This window comes from Diaphorina citri, unplaced genomic scaffold (genome assembly GCF_000475195.1).
Source record: "Diaphorina citri unplaced genomic scaffold, Diaci psyllid genome assembly version 1.1 scaffold642, whole genome shotgun sequence".
Lineage (NCBI taxonomy): Eukaryota > Metazoa > Arthropoda > Insecta > Hemiptera > Psyllidae > Diaphorina > Diaphorina citri.
The window spans coordinates 135-19,307 of NW_007378075.1; the positions used below are offsets into that span (position 1 = coordinate 135).

General features: G+C 37.0%; 2 protein-coding genes and 1 pseudogene across 2 annotated transcripts; 1 reads left to right on the forward strand and 2 right to left on the reverse strand.

Moving 5' to 3' along the window:
- Positions 1-2,529: 2,529 nt before the first annotated feature.
- On the reverse strand, positions 2,530-6,800 carry LOC103510781 (G-patch domain and KOW motifs-containing protein). The gene is made up of 7 exons (XM_026824744.1): positions 6,648-6,800; positions 5,300-5,934; positions 5,141-5,200; positions 4,750-5,025; positions 4,148-4,600; positions 3,692-3,967; positions 2,530-2,705 (listed from the first exon to the last, which is right to left on the reverse strand). Exons 2-7 carry the CDS (start codon positions 5,904-5,906, stop codon positions 2,701-2,703), a joined length of 1,677 nt encoding a protein of 558 aa, XP_026680545.1. The 5' UTR covers positions 5,907-5,934; positions 6,648-6,800; the 3' UTR covers positions 2,530-2,700.
- A 378-nt stretch (positions 6,801-7,178) lies between these two features.
- Positions 7,179-16,765, forward strand: LOC103510783 (TBC1 domain family member 13). The gene is made up of 8 exons (XM_017444730.2): positions 7,179-7,467; positions 8,005-8,078; positions 11,173-11,338; positions 11,542-11,698; positions 12,909-13,107; positions 14,087-14,288; positions 15,224-15,469; positions 16,661-16,765. Exons 1-8 carry the CDS (start codon positions 7,445-7,447, stop codon positions 16,686-16,688), a joined length of 1,095 nt encoding a protein of 364 aa, XP_017300219.1. The 5' UTR covers positions 7,179-7,444; the 3' UTR covers positions 16,689-16,765.
- LOC108252591 lies at positions 8,523-9,310 on the reverse strand (annotated as a pseudogene).
- Positions 16,766-19,173: the final 2,408 nt, after the last annotated feature.

Genomic DNA, 19,173 nt, shown 5'->3' on the forward strand with positions numbered 1-19,173 from the left:
TTTTTCAACCTAAACCTCTTTCGTACCTCCCTTCCTTTAACATTTGTTTACTTTTATTTTTATTTATTAAAAAAAAAAAAAAAAAAAAAAAATTTTTTTTCTTTTCTACACACGACTTCCCCAGGTACCAAGCCCATATCTCAGGAACTACTGAACTCTAGTGAGTGAAATTTGCACTGTTATGCTTGGTATCGTCAGCTAATTCAATAAGGCTATTTTATTTTATGATGCTACATGATGTAAGAAGATGCTCGCATCTTCTTACATCATGCTCACATCAGAGTGGGGATGAATTTTTTGGAAACGCCTCTGCGACCCTAGTGGAAGAATAATGAACTTTCAATTTATTCCGCGCTGTTTCAAAAACAGCGCAAATGTCAAACCAGATGCAAGTCCGGAGTCACATCAGTCTACATCAGTTAGCATTTGAGGGGAAGCAAATGTTATTGTAGGGGAACATGATGCCAGGGTGGGGAAGTGAAAATAAAACACAAAAAATTCAAATGTTGATGCTCACATCAGTTATATCAGAATAAAAAACAGGCCTAAGGCCTAAGGAAAGCAAAAAACCTAATATATTATGTAGGTATCCTCTTCCCAAAAATGGTTTGACTACCCCCTCTTTTTGACTCCTTTCAGGAGGAGGGGAAAGATGGCTACTTGCTACTTAGGGGAGGGATAGGTAAGTATTTTGAGAGAGTTGATACATACATAAGTACTACATTCATGGGAAGTATCTAATTTGAGGAGGAATATAGGTAGGTACTTAGTAACACATGGTCAAGCTACCTATGAGAAACTCATTAGCGCCCTGGTAGTTAGGTAACTAGGTAGGTAGACTTTATGGCTTCATATTTTATGAGGTGTCATAAGGGGATGGTGGTCCAGTTTTTGTTTTATTTTTGAGAAAAAGCCACAGGCATGGTAATACTTGGGGGGGAGTCGTAGGTACGATATTTAAATAAAACACACACAAAAAAATGTAACAAGCTGAGATTTTTTAGCCCCTAGTTTATTCGATCGTGGTTAGAGAAAATCAGTAGGTACCTACATATGTGCCTACCTAATTTGTTTAATATTCAGTTTATTATTATTCTTCATTTGATTTTTTGATTTTACTTTCATGTAAAGGTGGATTTCCACCAACGCGACTTTTGCCGCGCGACAGGGTCGCGCGGCAAAAATCGCATAGTGGAAACGTGTCGCGCGACACGAAAAAAAGTCGTGCGACCATGCGACTTCTATCCGATGAAAGTCGGTCCGGATCAAAGGAATGTCGCGTAGCAATGCCAGTGGAAACGTGTCGCGCGACTCTTCATTTTAGTTTGTTTTTTATTATGAGTGGGAGTGCTTTAATTTTAATAAAATTTTAATTTTTTTTATAATTTTCATCACCCTATATCACGTTGAATACACAGCTTAAAAAAAAAAATAAATTAAAATATTTTTTAATTGCAAGTGAAAACAGGTCACGTCAAATGTCGCGCGACGTCGATTTTGTCGGGGAGTGCTTTAATTTTTAACAGGTCACATCGCGCGACAAATGTTGCAAGTGAAAACAGGTGACGTCGCGCGACATTGTCGCGCGATTTTGTCGCACGACAGAGGTCGCTTTTTAAAAAAAAAAAAAAAAAAAAAAATATTGTTTTCTATTCTATAACAACAGTGAATAATTAGTTTCAGGGAACAAAGGAAAAAAATCGTTCGAAAGAAAAAAGGAAGTAAACCCCCAAAATCGGAAGAAAAAAAAATATAGGTAATAAAATCGGTTCTTAATTTTCCAACTTTTGCCTACTTGATCAAAAGGTACATCAATATTATAAAGAAGATACGGAGAGGCGAGAATCGTAAATTTTTTGCAAAAAATATGGTCACAATTAAGGGAGAAATAATTTGGAGAATATTCGTATGAGCTTAACCCGACTTTTAGGTTGTTTTCCCTTACACCTAAGCATCACAGTGGGCTTTCGTGTACGGAGTTAAGACAAAGTTTTGATCCTTAGTTGTACCCCAACCCTTGTAATCATGACGTTAATAAAGCTTTCATAAAAGTCAATATACAAGACTACCAAGCAAGCTTTTAAAGTTTTACTTCACTAGTAAAGCAGACATCAAACTTTAAAACGTGTATTTAATTTTCATACATACCTATAACCCAACTTGTCAGCTCCCATGGCGTAGTGGTCACTGCACTCGCCTTGCACGCGGTCGACCCGGGTTCGATTCCCGGCGGGGTCAAGAAATTTGTATCATGCAAATGATTGATTCCGTGACTGGCTTTTGCGGGGCCCACTCAGCCTCGTGAGGAAAATGAGTAGCTATGACATATAAATGCGCATAGCGACCGGTGCCAGCATGATAGGTAAACATTGGATTTTAGGATTATTGAGATATTGGGAAAATCCTACAATGCTGCAGTGAGCACCAAAGTTGTGAAGGTAAACATTGGATTTTAGGATTATTGAGATATTGGGAAAAAGCCCACAATGCTGCAGTGAGCACCAAAGTTGTGACATAATAACACAAAGAAACTGCATTCACATTTACCTATAACCCAACTTCTTTCAACTTACCTTATACTGGACTTCTCTGGTTTCTTGTAACCAATTCATTACTTATCATCTCAGTTCCAAAGGATTTGTTTGATTCATAGTGATTTGGATGGAATTAGAAGAACATGACTTGAGAGACGTCAGCGTGTTAAGCTAGAACATCACGTCACAATAATAAGTTAATATGAAGTAGTAAAAATTTCATTTTATTAAAAGATTTGATAAAAATTTCATTTAATTTAATAAATAGTAAAAAATAAAAATAATTTTACAAATACTACTCACTTCTAAGTAACAAATCAGGTATAATACATAGTCGAAGTTAAAACTGTCAGCCATTTTTTCAAAGTTAATTTACACTAGATGAATACCTACTTGAGTAACTGTGGAGGGTGGGAATAAACCTTAATTTGTTCACCACTACCAGGATTAGAACCTGGGACTTATGGGAAGCAAAACTCAACACAAGTGTTACACTTGTGTTGATTTGCAGAACCCTAGCGCCTAGCCCAAAGTTTAGGCCTACATCAACCCACAGACCTGGGGGGGGAGTTAACAAAATAACACCTCAGTTGTCCTCACGAGGCTGCATTACCTTTCATCAGTGCTTACTTTTCTTGCCATGTTTCTTCCTTTTCTTATAGCTATCTTCTTCACTTGTATCAGAGGTTTTCTTTTTCTTTGATTTCTTATGCCTCTTTCTCTTTTCTTCATCACTCGAATCAGAGCTACTCTCTTCAGATTCTGAACTGGAATGGTGACGTTTTTTGTTCTTTCTACTCTTCTCTCCAGAGTCACTTTTTTTCTTTTTGTTTTCATATTTAGAGGCATGTTTATCATGTTTAGAAGACTTCTTGTGTTTTTCATATTCACTGGATGAGCTACTAGATAAAACTGTCAGCCATTTTTCCAAAGTTAATTTACACTTACAGCTAAGCTCCCTCTTTCAATAGAACTTACACCCAACTTAACTCTATGTGGGTCTATTCTTACTTTGTGCATCTACACTTGTGTTGATTTGCAGAACCCTAGCGCCTAGCCCAAAGTTTAGGCCTACATCAACCCACAGACCTGGGGGGTTAACAAAATAGCACCTCAGTTGTCCTCACGAGGCTGCATTACCTTTCATGAGTGCTTACTTTTCTTGCCATGTTTCTTCCTTTTCTTATAGCTATCTTCTTCACTTGTATCAGAGGTTTTCTTTTTCTTTGATTTCTTATGCCTCTTTCTCTTTTCTCCATCACTTGAATCAGAGCTACTGTCTTCAGATTCTGAACTGGAATGGTGACGTTTTTTATTCTTTCTTCTCTTCTCTCTAGAGTCACTTTGTTTCTTTATGTTTTCATATTTAGAGGCATGTTTATCATGTTTAGAAGACTTCTTGTGTTTTTCATATTCACTGGATGAGCTACTAGATGAAGAATCCGAATCAGAGCTACTCTCTTCAGATTCTGAACTGGAATGGTGACGTTTTTTGTTCTTTCTACTCTTCTCTCTAGAGTCACTTTGTTTCTTTTTGTTTTCATATTTAGAGGCATGTTTATCATGTTTAGAAGACTTCTTGTGTTTTTCATATTCACTGGATGAGCTACTAGATGAAGAATCACGGGACTTGGTTGAGTATTTTTTTCTTTCCTGTGTGCTTGTGTGTTTCTGGTTGGAGTCATATTTTTTGTTACTTTTCTGTTTGTATCTGTCATCACCTTCACTGTCACTGTCAGAATAGTGTCTGCTTCTGGATTTGTGAGACACAAATTTGTACTCTTTTTCTCTGTGATGACTCCTGAACTCATATTTATCTTTGCTAGTTGAATGAGATGTTTGGTGTCTTTCTTCACTGTCACTATCTTTTCTTTTCCTTTCCTGATAATCTCTTCTACTCCTGCTAGATTCCTGTTTGCTGTACTGTTCATGCTTGTTTTGTGATCTAGGCTCATTTGTTTTATATTGTTTCATTTTCTTTTCTTCATATTCACTATCAGAACTGTTTCCATACTTGGAGTATTGTTTCTCATGTTGTTCTCCCCTGTGGTTATTTTCTGATTTATCTTTTACTTTCTCAATATTACTCTGCTTAGCAACTCATTTGTTTTATATGGTTTCATTTTCTTTTCTTCATATTCACTATCAGAACTGTTTCTATACTTGGAGTATTGTTTCTCATGTTGTTCTCCCCTGTGGTTATTTTCTGATTTATCTTTTACTTTCTCAATATTACTCTGCTTAGCATCTTTTTCTTTGTACTCTTCATATTTATTCATGTTGATAACTCTACTATTCTTATCATATTCACTCTGGGTTACTCGAAGAAGTAGAGATTCAACTACAGTAACATGTTCATCACCTAAAGCTAACTTGACTACAACTCTCCCTGAGTCTTCATTGAAACTTTCAAGTTTCCCATAGTTATTTTTAAACATACCACCTGTAATCTTAACACAACAATTTTTAACCAATTTGGCCTCTTCAGGATTTGTATTACTTTTTGAGGTTGTAATTTGTGTGGCACTTTTGTCAGCACCCAATCCTAAACCTTTAGGTCTTAAGGTGACATCCATTGGTTTGTTTTTATTTTTGTTTTCATCAATTTGTATTACTTTTTGAGGTTGTAGTTTGTGTGGCACTTTTGTCAGCACCCAATCCTAAACCTTTAGGTCTTAAGGTGACATCCATTGGTTTGTTTTTATTTTTGTTTTCATCAGAGGTTGTAGTTTGTGTGGCACTTTTGTCAGCACCCAATCCTAAACCTTTAGGTCTTAATGTGACATCCATTGGTTTGTTTTTATTTTTGTTTTCATCAGGTTTCCATCCCATGCCTCGTAGCATGGCCAAACCAAATTCTTGAATAGGAATATTCTCATAGTCATCCAGAGTTGGTTCTTTTTCTCCTTCCTTAGGAGCATTTGTTGTCAGTGGAAGGGAAAAAACTTTAGTTTCATTTTCATCACCATCAGGATTATTGAGGCTTTCTAATATTTCACGTCTAGCCTGTGCATCCAATGAATTTGCATCTCCTTGGTCTGTTACTTCTACTTTGACTGTAACCTTGGTAGAAATATTTTCCACTTTAGAATCATTGTCATTTAATTCTTGTTTTACTTCTACTCTTTCCAGCTCTGGTTCTTTCTTGATTATTCTGGTAATGTTAGCTTGTTTCAAAGGAATAACTAGTTCCTTCTTTTCTTCAAGGATTTCATCTTTTACTTTGATTGACTGATTCTCCAAACAGTCAATGTATTGTACAGCATTCACTTGACTTTTAGAACTGGTTGTTTTGTCGAAAGACTTTATCACTTTGGATGGTGCTTTCAATTTACTGAAGCCAAAAGATATTGTTTTCTTTTCTTCTGCCATGTCTGAGATGTTGTCTGGTTTTGAATGTCTGAAAATAAAAGAAGAGCTTTAAATAAAATGCGGAAATTTTTGGTACTTGAACCTATAGGATACACAAAAAGAAAGTACTTATGTGATTGTACAATAAAGAAGGTTGAAAAATCAAGTTAAGCCAAAATAGCAAGCCATGGTTTTCTTGACGGAGACTTGCTTGGCTGTACAATGATGAAGTTTTTTGGTACTTGAACCTATAGGATACACAAAAAGAAAGTACTTATGTGATTGTACATTAAAGAAGGTTGAAAAATCAAGTTAAGCCAAAATAGCAAGCCATGGTTTTCTTGACGGAGACTTGCTTGGCTGTACAATGATGAAGTTGATTGACTCCAGCATTCAGGATCCACTATTTTGAATGAGGTTTATCTTGAGTTTCAGATGGGAACATAGTGTGTTTATCAGAGATTAGCTGGGCATGGCAGCAAGTCAAAGATTGGTTGAGTAGGAGGAAACATGAATGAAATGAATGTAGATTGTTTCAGCATGAAAACAATCTCTTACCTTTATACTGGACTCAATCCACATACGATTCAGACCTTGATAGATATTTAAATAGTCTTAAATCATATCACAGTTTGGTATTTGAACCTATAGGATACACATTCTCAAAAAGCTGGGCATGGCAGCAAGTCAAAGATTGGTTGAGTAGGAGGAAACATGAATGAAATGAATGTAGATTGTTTCAGCAAGAAAACAATCTCTTACCTTTATACTGGACTCAATCCACATACGAATCATACGATTCAGACCTTGATAGATATTTAAAAGGTCTTAACTCATATCACAGCATAATTCCAATATTAAAAGGAGACTTTTTGGATTTCAAAGTTAAAAAGTTAAAATTTGTGGTTTTTTCCGTTTTGCCAGCGAACGATTTTTTACAAAAATTTTGAAAATTTCCCACCAAACTTCACCAAAGATCAAATATCTATTTTGATATACGCCACTGATCATGGAGGTAAATGAACAGTGGATATTGAAATCGAATGACTACTTTAAAATTTTAAAAATAAGGAAATCTAATAAAATTTAATTTAAATTTATAATAATTTTATTTATGAAATGATTCAAATGCCCCTAAATAACACATATTAGGAGTATTTGAGCCCTATAACTTATTTTAGATGTCAAAATAATCAAAGATTCCTAGAAGTGATCGAACGGCGAAAAGAAAAATCGTGTAGACGGTTCTTTTGTTTTCTTTTTTCAGTGCCGGAGAAAAATTCTTATCTTATCTAAACATTCTAAACTGCTCCATTTAAATCTGCAAAATCTGCTCCATTTCAAAATTTTCTTCAGTTCTTTTTAATTAAATCTAATTAATTAATTAAATTAACGTGACTTCAAGTGTTTTAATCACTTAAAATATTAGTTTACATAACTCGCACATTCCTGTAAGGTTACCTGTGTTGTCTGTTCAAATATCTCCAAGCCTTCTTTTGTTCCTTTTACAAGATTACAGTCAAAATAGTGGGTTATCTATTTGGCTGTTTGAATAATGCATGATGTCTTCTTATCGTATGAGGTAAATGTCTTATCAAAATAGCACATGTATTTGATTATTCGATGTATTTGATTATTCGATATAGCTACCTATTATGGAGGTGAACTTTTACTAGAAGCATGTACACTGATGGTTGTAGCCAAATTAAGGAGTGTTTGTAAGATTAGTAAAATCAATGGGTGGAACCTAAAAGCATCAAATTGTACTTCCCATGGCAATATTGTGATACAGTAGCTGGTAGAGGAAGTTCTTATTTCATAATCTACAAGCTGGAACTCTACTGTTGGGCAGTGATTATGTACAATAAAGGAGTGGGGCAGTGCTCTACCTCACCAAGTCAAAATTTGACAGCACTACTAAGAGATATAAGTATGTCACCGAGTCTACTGTACATGAAAGTATATGCTGGAATAGTTGTCTAGAAAAAAAGGGGCGGAAATTTCCTCAATTAATTTTGCATCTATCATGGAGTTAGAGTCACGGTTAGAAGGTAATCAATTGGTACTTACCTAGGTATGGGTACTTTGTGTTTAATGCCCATTTTAATTTCTTTTATAGAGTGAAAGCATTTGAAGATACTCTGAGCCAAAATCTGATTGACATCAAAACACTCCGGAAACTTTGCTTCAATGGTAAGAAAATTGAAAAATAATCATAATAAAATAATTTATGTACCTAGTTAGCCTCCAATGGCATAGTGGTCACAGTGCTTGCCTTGCACGCGGGAGACCCGGGTTTGATTCCTGGCGGGGTCAAGAAATTTGTATCATGCAAATGATTGGTTCCGTAACTGGCTGTTGCGGGGCCCACTCAGCCTTGTGAGGAAAATGAGTAGCTATGACATATAAATGCTCATAGCAACCGGTGCCAGCATGGTACTTAGGTCAACATTGGATTTTAGGATTATTGAGATATTGGGAAAAATCCTACAGTGCTGCAGTGAGCACCAAAGTTGTGACATAATAACCCAAAGAAACTGCATTAATTTATGTACCTACCTACTGCTACATAGATACTTTAAATTGAGAGAGAAAGACAGGGTGTTTTTTTTTTTTTTTTTTTTTTTTTTTTTTTTTTTAAATATTCCTTTTGGTTTCATCTACCAACCAGAGAAATTTGAATTCTGGAAATACCCAGGCCACTACATGTACTAAGGCTTCCATACATTTGATGTCGATATTAGCATTATCCCTAACATTTCTATGTTGTACTTTCAAAGCAATTGTGCTACCATCATGTAATGTAGCTTTATGCACTTGGGCCAAGGATGCCGCTCCCATTGGATTTGGTTCAATGGAAGCAAATATTTCACTAGGATCTTTTCCTAAATCTTCTTTCAGAACAGCTAGTATATCTTTCATAGGAGACATTGGAGCCTTGCTATGCAATACTTTCATAGTCTCCACATACTCTTTGGGCAATAAGTATTCCAAAGCTCCAATGTGCTGTCCTACTTTAATGTAAACACCCTTGTTCATTTTACACAGTTCCAATAGTTGTTCTGCAGCTTCTTTATGAACTTTGGATTTCAAGTTGCTATACTCTTCAGAAGTAGGATCTGGAGTTGCTTTCTGATAGAGTGCCTTCTTATAAATGTAGGCTATATTGAACACACAGCTGGCTGCTCTTACCAGACGCACTGCTACCAATGAGTTGACATCATAATTGTTTCTATGCAGGAGGATACCTGTGCCACCGATGACTGAGCCCACACCCAGGGCATACTTGATGTGCCTCCTAGTCTGCAGGATTTTGTTCATTTTATATTGGTCTTCTGGAAACAGCTCAAGTTACTAGATGCAATCCTGCCCTCTGGTTTACCTCATCCTCTGCAAAATCATTGAATACATAATCTAGAATAAGGGTTCCATTGTCAATAAAGAGTTATCAAAGAAAATAGAATGTTCAAATCATATTTTAATTTTTTACTCTTATCACCACATTAATTTACACAAGGATGGTACAAAGTTAGTGTTTTATATTACATTATTATTAAATACCTACTTATTTTAGAAGTTAAATAAATTGTAATTATAAGTAGACTAAACACTAAAATTAACTCAACTTATTTTCTATTTATTTTTTAACATAAAACCAAGTTAAAAAATTACTAAAAATAATTGATTTCATGTAGGCAATAATAAGTAATGGATAAAATAAAATACATAAAAAAATAATATATATATATAAAAAATACTGGTGGATACTCTATATATTATTGACACTGAACAAGTAATAGAAACACTACCATTAGGTATTCTATCACTAGTCAAATAACTTTCACTCAACAATAGGTGATAATGAATGAAGAATTCAACATATTTCAATGTTAGGACTAGACCAATCCTAGCAAACCAAGGTTTAGGATTTGGAACTATTTTTTTTTTTTTTTCAAGAGGTTTGACAGAGGGAACTGTAACTGCTATGGTCTTATCATCCCAAAATCGAAGGGAGAAGGAAGACAGGATAGGAGAAAGCCAGCCGTTCTGAGAACGAACATTATCCGTTCAGAATAAAATGCGCCACGAGCGGGAATCTAACCCGCGGCCTAGCGCTTATATCAACCAAGCTAACCAGGCTAGCCAATGTAAGTCAAGTGAGGTAAACGTTACATAATGGTTAAATATTCCTACATTTGTAACAGCAAATACTTGGGTCATATAAGGGCATGTCTCAGCCATCAATTGGGTGGGTTCAATTGTTACTTAATTTAATCGGAATCTGAATGATTTGAAAAGATGTTTTATTTTACTTACTTATACATAATAATTTAAAATGGTCTTACTTACTCATATTATGTACTTGGACTGAAATAAAGGGCTTCACACATGAATCATTTTTAGTACATAAAACACTGTTTTTACTTACGCATCTGATTTTTATTTGTTCATTGCTTACATAATTTAATTGGAATCTGAATGATTTAAAAATTATTTTCACTTAAACATAATACTGAAAAATGGCCTCACATAATATTGTGTACTCAGCTTGAAATAAAGGACTTCACACATGAATCATTACATAAAACACTGTTTTTACTTACGCATCTGATTTTTATTTGTTCATGCTTATTTATTACATTGGATTTGATAAGCAGCAGGTATGTATAATGGCATTTCATTAAATTAAACTTGTTAATGGCCATATCAGGATTATGATACCTCGGTCGCCCGTCCAGATAAACCTACACGATGGTGCTTAACATCAGTGATCCATCACGAACTGGTACATTCAACGTCATATTTCTTAAAAAAAAAAAAAAAAAAAAAAAAAAAAAAAAAAAGGATGTTTTTTTTTTTTTTTAACCTATTATTTTTTTCTATTTTTCAACAGGAAGTATAGACTGTGGTCAAGAAAACAGTCTTCCTATGGAAGATCAATTGGAGAAGGAAATGGAGGAGAGAGAAAGAGAAGCAAAGAGGGGGAGGGAGAGAGAAAGAGAGAGAGAGAAAGGGGAGAGTGAGGAAAAAGGGAGAGGTAGACAAAAGTAAAAAAAAAGTACACTATTATTTTTAATGAAGTATGTAGATATAAATAAATTATAAATTTTGTCGCAAATGAGAGATACCTACATTTTTTTATTATTATTTATTCATTTACTCAAGTTAATAGCAGAGAAACAGTCAGTCTTAAGAGGACTATAATGAGATAAAGAAGTTTGACATACTTGTATAGGTAAACACCTCCATTTTCGCTCAATATTTGTTCACAGACGTCTGTGTCCAGAGATCTCGTTCTTCCAGCAAGCTGCTGAGTATCCTTGCAAGGCAGTAGTCACCAGTGGAGGCAGGAAACGACTACACCGGAGGGTCACACATTCCACACTCAGCTCCGCCAATGTACAGAGAAGAGGCCTGGGAGTCACCAAAGTAAGTCTTTTTTTTCTGAAGAGGTTTGATAGAGGGAACTTTGACTGCTAGGGTCTTATGTGTCGTTCTCATGTGATCACTTGAGCTCACACTTTATTGAGTCCAATAGTTAAAGTCTTCGGATTTTTTTTTTTTTTTTAAGATGTTTGATAGAGATATGAGATGAAGAAGTTTGACATACTTGTATAGGTAAACACCTCCATTTTCACTCGATATTTGTTCTCAGACGTCTGTGTCCAGAGATCTCGTTCTTCCAGCAAGCTGCTGAGTATCCTTGCAAGGCAGTAGTCACCAGTGGAGGCAGGAAACGACTGCACCGGAGGGTCACACATTCCACACTCAGCTCCGCCAATGTACAGAGAAGAGGCCTGGGAGTCACCAAAGTAAGTTTTTTTTCTTCTTTTGAAGAGATTTGATTGAGGGAACTGTAATTGCTAGGGTCTTATCGTCCCGAAATCGAGGAGAGAAGGCAGACAGGATAGGAGAAAGATCCTCTGCGGGCGGTAATCGAACCTGCGGCCTTGCACTTACTTACAAGGCAGACACACTAACAACCAAGCTACCCAGGCTGGCCAAAAAGTCAAATGGGGTAAACGTGACCCTAATGGACAAATATTCCTACATTTGTAACAGCAAGTACTTGGGTCATATAAGGGCATGTCTCAGCCATCAATTGGGTGGGTTCAATTGTTACTTAATTTAATCGGAATCTGAATGATTTGAAAAGATGTTTTATTTTACTTACTTATAATATACATAATAATTTAAAATGGTCTTACTTACTCATATTATGCACTTGGACTGAAATAAAGGGCTTCCTTCACACATGAATCATTTTTACATAAAACACTGTTTTTACTTACGCATCTGATTTTTATTTGTTCATGCTCGTTTATTACCTACATTGGATTTGATAAGTAGCAGGTCATAATAATTTAAAATGGTCTTACTTACTCATATTATGTACTTGGACTGAAATAAAGGGCTTCACACATGAATCATTTTTAGTACATAAAACACTGTTTTTACTTACGCATCTGATTTTTATTTGTTCATGCTCGTTTATTACCTACATTGGATTTGATAAGTAGCAGGTATGTAATAATGGCATTTCATCGGATTTTTTATTTTAACTTGTTAATGGCCATATCAGGATTATGATACCTCGGTCACCCTTCCAGATAACCCTACACGTCGCGTCGGTGCTTTACTTCAGTGATCCATCGCGAACTGGCACATAAGGTACATTCAACGTCATATTCATATTTCACCAAAAAACCACTAGATGTTCTATTTCTGTACTTATTACCAGTTCTCAAGGTTAAGGTTGCCTTACACCCCGGCCACTTAGGGTTTTTTGTGTACATTTCCAGTTCTTGTCTAATATACTCCATCCGATTTTCTCTCTGTCTCCATAGATCGCTCTGGTAGTTCGTAAGGCGTCACCAAAAAACCACTAGATGTTCTATTTCTGTATTTATTACCTGTTCTCAAGGTTAAGGTTGCCTTACACCTCGGCCACTTAGGGCTTTTTGTGTACATTTCCAGTTCTTGTCTAATATACTCCATCCGATTTTCTCTCTGTCTCCATAGATCGCTCTGGTAGTTCGTAAGGCGGCTGAAGACTATGCCCCTCTGGAAGAAGGCCGGGAAGCTCACTGGGAAGTTGTAGAGCGACTCTTGTTCCTCTACGCCAAGATGAACCCAGGCCAGGGATATGTACAGGGGATGAATGAGATCATTGGACCCATCTATTATACGTTCGCCACGGACCCTGTATTAGAGAATCGAGGTACGATTTCATTGTCTAGAGAAATTGGATTTCTTACTTTCTATTACTAATATTTAAAGGGAACCTATACAAATTAATAATAAGAGAGTACAAGGTCCAATTTTTAGTTTAACGTCACTGTATAGCTGCTAAAAAATTTAGTGGCCGGGGTTTTACCCTCCATCCAGCTACCCGTCTCTTACATTAACTTCACCCAGTACGAGTTGGGCTGAGAGAAGCCATCATATGATTTCTTATAGCAGATGGTCACCGTCCAATTTTTGCTCTGTCTCCATAGATCGCTTTGGTAGTTCGGAAGGCAGCTGAGGACTATGCCCCTCTGGAAGAAGGCCGGGAAGCTCACTGGGAAGTTGTAGAGCGGCTCTTGTTCCTCTACGCCAAGATGAATCCAGGCCAGGGCTATGTACAGGGGATGAATGAGATCATTGGACCCATCTATTATACGTTCGCCACGGACCCTGTATTAGATAATAGAGGTAAATTTCTTTGTTAGAAGTACGATTTCATTTCATTGTATGGAGATATGTATTAGATTTTTTTCTATGAAGTTTAATATGTCACTGCTTTTAGTGACAGGGGTTTTACCGTCTATTCGGCGACAAGCTACCCGTCACCCGTCTCCCTACATTAACCTCACCCTGTCTGAGTTGGGCTGGGAGAAGCCAACACATGATTCCTTGAGATAGCAGATGGTCATCGTTGCTTAACTTCAATCGACATTTAGGTTTAAGAACTTACTAGTATGCCCTATGCCAGCCTAGTTAGCTGGGTTGGTAGAGCGTCTGCTTTATGAGCGCTAGGCCGCCCGGGGCGAATTTTCTCCTGAAGGGATAAGGTTCGTTCTCGGAACGGCTGGCTTTCTCCTATCCTGTCTTCCTTTTCTCTTCTATTTCGGGACGATAAAACCTTAGTAGTTACACTTCTTTCTGTCAATCCTCTTTAAAATAATAATCCTGATTTTGTTATTTTTCATTCACAGAGCATGCAGAAGCAGATTGCTTCTTCGTGTTCACAAATCTGATGGGAGAGATCCGAGACTTCTTCATCAAGAGTTTGGACGAAACTGAATCCGGCATCAATCGACTCATGAGCAAACTCAATCAAACCATGAAACAGAAAGACCTCGAAGTGTGGGAGAAACTGTACGCCATTGAACTTCATCCTCAATATTATAGCTTTAGGTAAGACTTTTGTTTAATCATGTTTAGGTGGGAGGTACCTGTATTACTGGTGTAAAAGTGTGAAATTCGAAGACCAGAAGCATTTTTTTTCTTTTTTTTTTCAAATTTTCGGCCTTAACCGAACATTTATCGAAATCGGGGCCAAGGACACTTTTGATCTACGTAAATTAGAAGTTCAGTGTAGACCTCACTTAGACTCCTTTCTTAGGCAAATTTAGTTTGGTGGTTTACCTGTATTATCTACGTAAATTAGAAGTTCAGTGTAGACCTCACTCAGACTCCTTTCTTAGGCAAATTTAGTTTGGTGGTTTACCTGTATTATTATTATATTATTGAGGCACTTGGGCCCCTACGGGACCCCTGTTTCCTATCGGGCCCCAGATTTAATGAAGAAATTTCCTTTGTGTTGAACATTTTTGCCAAGTTTCATTAAAATCGGATGAAACGTTCGATAGTTCTTGTGGATCAAACAGACAAAATCAAGGCAAATCGTCCATAGCAAAATCAGTAATTTATTAACCATTCCTTTGTTTCTTTTCAGATGGTTAACCCTCCTACTCTCGCAGGAGTTTCCCCTTCCCGATGTACTTCGGATTTGGGACTCCCTGTTCGCGGACGAACACTTTTGATCTACGTAAATTAGAAGTTCAGTGTAGACCTCACTTAGACTCCTTTCTTAGGCAAATTTAGTTTGTTTTTAGGTAATTTAGGTGTATTATTATTGAGTCACTTTGGGCCCCCAAAGGACTCCCTTTTCCTTATCGGGCCCCAAATTTAATGAAGAAATTTCCTTTGCATTGAACATTTTTGCCAAAGCCAAGTTTGATTAAAATCGGATGAAACGTTCGATAGTTCTTGTGGATAAAACAAACAAAATGCAAAACAGTCCATTGCAAAATCAGTAATTTATTAACCATTCCTTTGCTTCTTTTCAGATGGTTAACCCTCCTACTCTCGCAGGAGTTTCCCCTTCCCGATGTACTTCGGATTTGGGACTCCCTGTTCGCGGACGAGCTTCGCTTCTCCTTTCTCAACCACATCTGCTGTGCCATGATCCTTCTAGTGAGGGAAGACATCCTGGCGGGAGATTTCCCGTCTATAGTGAAGCTCCTGCAGCATTACCCGTCCTCCGTGGATATACCGACTGTGATTAGCAAGGCTGTGGAGCTGGCCGGCAGAGAGTGAGTGAATACTGTGTGATTTTTAACGTTTTAAACCGGTTTTCCACCCAAAGTAACCACCATAACATTAATCTATTAATATACCCATAAAATACATGAAACGTTGTTTAGACTGCTGGGGTAAAGGGACTTTTTAGTCTCATTCGAGCGGGATTACCTAGTCCCTCTATGAAACCTCCAAAAATTAGCGAACGACCTATTGTCCTTAGTGTTAATGCGCCTTAAAGGAAAAAAAGTTTATAACTCATAGTACCCTAAAAAAAAAGAAAAGTTCATCATATTTCATTGTACCCCAAAAAGTTAATAACTCATTGTGCCCTTTCTCTGCTTTGTCTTCCAGTGTACACGGCAGTCTACTACACAGGTGACCTGAGACCTAGTCCCTCTATGAAACCTCCAAAAATTAGCGAACGACCTACTGTCCTTAGTGTTAATGCGCCTTAAAGGAAAAAAAGTTTATAACTCATAGTACCCTAAAAAAAAAAAGAAAAGTTCATCATATTTCGTTGTACCCCAAAAAGTTAATAACTCATTGTGCCCTTTCTCTGCTTTGTCTTCCAGTGTACACGGCAGTCTACTACACAGGTGACCTGATCGCGGACGAGCTTCGCTTCTCCTTTCTCAACCACATCTGCTGTGCCATGATCCTTCTAGTGAGGGAAGACATCCTGGCGGGAGATTTCCCGTCTATAGTGAAGCTCCTGCAGCATTACCCGTCCTCCGTGGATATACCGACTGTGATTAGCAAGGCTGTGGAGCTGGCCGGCAGAGAGTAAGTGAATACTGTGTGGTTTTTAACGTTTTAAACCGGTTTTCCACCCAAAGTAACCACCATAACATTTATCTATTCTGTTCTTATACCCATAAAATACATGAAACGTTGTTTAGACTGCTGGGGTAAAGGGACTTTTTAGTCTCATTCGAGCAGGATAAACAAGGTATATCCTATTCTATTTTACATAGGTTGGATGTGGTTTTTAACGTTTTAAACCGGTTTTCCACCCAAAGTAACCACCATAACATTAATCTATTATGTTATTATACCCATAAAATACATGATATTTGTTTAGACTGCTGGGGTAAAGGGACTTTTTAGTCTCATTCGAGCAGGATAAACAAGGTATATCCTATTCTATTTTACATAGGTAGGTCTATGTACTCATTGTGCCCTTTCTCTGCTTTGTCTTCCAGTGTACACGGCAGTCTACTACACAGGTGACCTGACAAAGTCACCCCCTTCACAACTCTTATCCTGCCACTGGTTTACCATATCATCTTCCAATCATTCAACTACAATATTTTCGTGTATCAAACTAATGGCCAGGACCACAACTGAGTTTAAACTTGGTCTAAGTAAGTTTGACTCTGGCTAATTTGGAATTCTCCCAGCCTCTTCAGGGCAATTGAAGAGCTGGTTTAAATTCCAATAAATTTGGGTAGCCGGTCGGGAAATTCTCATATCGAACAAAATCAGCCTGAGTTTAAACTTGGTTTAAGTAAGTTTGACTCTGGCTAATTTGGAATTCTCTCAGCCTCTTCAGGGCAATTGAAGAGCTGGTTTAAATTCCAATAAATTTGGGTAGCCGGTCGGGAAATTCTCATATCGAACAAAATCAGGTACTCAAATTATAACCAATATCCAAAGGTATTTAAATTAGCCAAAGTTGGTTAAGGATGGTACTCAGTCCCCCCTCCTCATGTTTAAGCGATTAATTCCTATTTTTACACTATATGTACCTATATGGGGGGGGGGGGGGGGGGGGAGAGTGAATACTGTGTGATTTTTAACGTTTTAAACCGGTTTTCCACCCAAAGTAACCACCATAACATTAATCTATTAATATACCCATAAAATACATGAAACGTTGTTTAGACTGCTGGGGTAAAGGGACTTTTTAGTCTCATTCGAGCGGGATAAACAAGGTATATCCTATTCTATTTTACATAGGTAGGTATAGCCTTCAAAGCCCGTTCAAATTTGTCCGGGAAAAAAATCGTGTCGTGTGAACACGCTCATTGAAATTATATTGCCTACAGGACAATCAAAAAAAAAAAAAAAAAAAAAAACGGGAAATAAAAAAAAAAAAAAAAAAAAAAATCGGGTGAAACTCACAAGTGTGAACAGGCTCTAAGGGATTGGATATAGGTGGGTGTAGGTAGAAAGGACTACTATGAGCACTAAATGAGAGAAGAATAGGCCATTGTCGAGTCGAGATAAATCAAGAAATTAGCCAACATAGCTTGGGGGGGTAGAGCGTCTGCCGCGTTTTATATCTTAGATGCGAGGCCTTTTCTGTTTGTTCTCGGAACGGCTGGCTTTTTTCTATCCTGTCTTCCTTTTCTTTTCGGGACCATGAGACCTAGTCCCTCTATGAAACCTCCAAAAATTAGCGAACGACCTACTGTCCTTAGTGTTAATGCGCCTTAAAGGAAAAAAAGTTTATAACTCATAGTACCCTAAAAAAAAAAAGAAAAGTTCATCATATTTCGTTGTACCCCAAAAAGTTAATAACTCATTGTGCCCTTTCTCTGCTTTGTCTTCCAGTGTACACGGCAGTCTACTACACAGGTGACCTGACAAAGTCACCCCCTTCACAACTCTTATCCTGCCACTGGTTTACCATATCATCTTCCAATCATTCAACTACAATATTTTCGTGTATCAAACTAATGGCCAGGACCACACCTGAGTTTAAACTTGGTTTAAGTAAGTTTGACTCTGGCTAATTTGGAATTCTCTCAGCCTCTTCAGGGCAATTGAAGAGCTGGTTTAAATTCCAATAAATTTGGGTAGCCGGTCGGGAAATTCTCATATCGAACAAAATCAGGTACTCAAATTATAACCAATATCCAAAGGTATTTAAATTAGCCAAAGTTGGTTAAGGATGGTACTCAGTCCCCCCTCCTCATGTTTAAGCGATTAATTCCTATTTTTACACTATATGTACCTATATGGGGGGGGGGGAGAAAAGTTCAGTTTGTGTTTAGAATGTTTCCTTTTCCTTCGTGAAGATCTCTTCTTTGAATTTTCCATAATTCCACACACATAAACCAACTCTGGTTAATTTCACCACTTCTCCAAAACTTGCCCCCAGTTTTTCATTTACCCATTGTAAATCAAAGCAATTCATAATACTCTTGTAGGTATATTTAATATAATATCGAAATTTATTTTTTATTTGTTATTATTAGTTTTTTTTATACATAAATAATTTAAAGTCCAAAAATGCGAAATAAAATTATGTATTATGTATTAACGAATAATATTGCATTTTTAATGTGAACAAAGTGTCCCTTTACTCCAGCAGTAGACTACTGCTGAAGTACGAGTACAATAATAATACTTTAGGACTTGCATAGAAGGAACCACTAGGCGAGCATAATATTGCTTTTTTAATGTGAACAAAGAGGACTAAAGAGTCCCTTTACTCCAGCAGTAGACTACTGCTGAAGTACGAGTACAATAATAATACTTTAGGACTTGCATAGAAGGAACCACTAGGCGAGGTTAAAGCCACCGGAGGCGTCCTCTACCACCTAACCCGTTCGATTGTACGAGGACAGTACCTAGACATGCAAAGAAAAAGGAAACTAATAATTACCTGGTACAAATCTCGGCTTGTTTTTAACCTCGGTCATTTTGGATACAATTGAGTTTGGAATGTTCTCCTTGTTGAGTCCTGTTTTCATTGTTCTAATGGGAG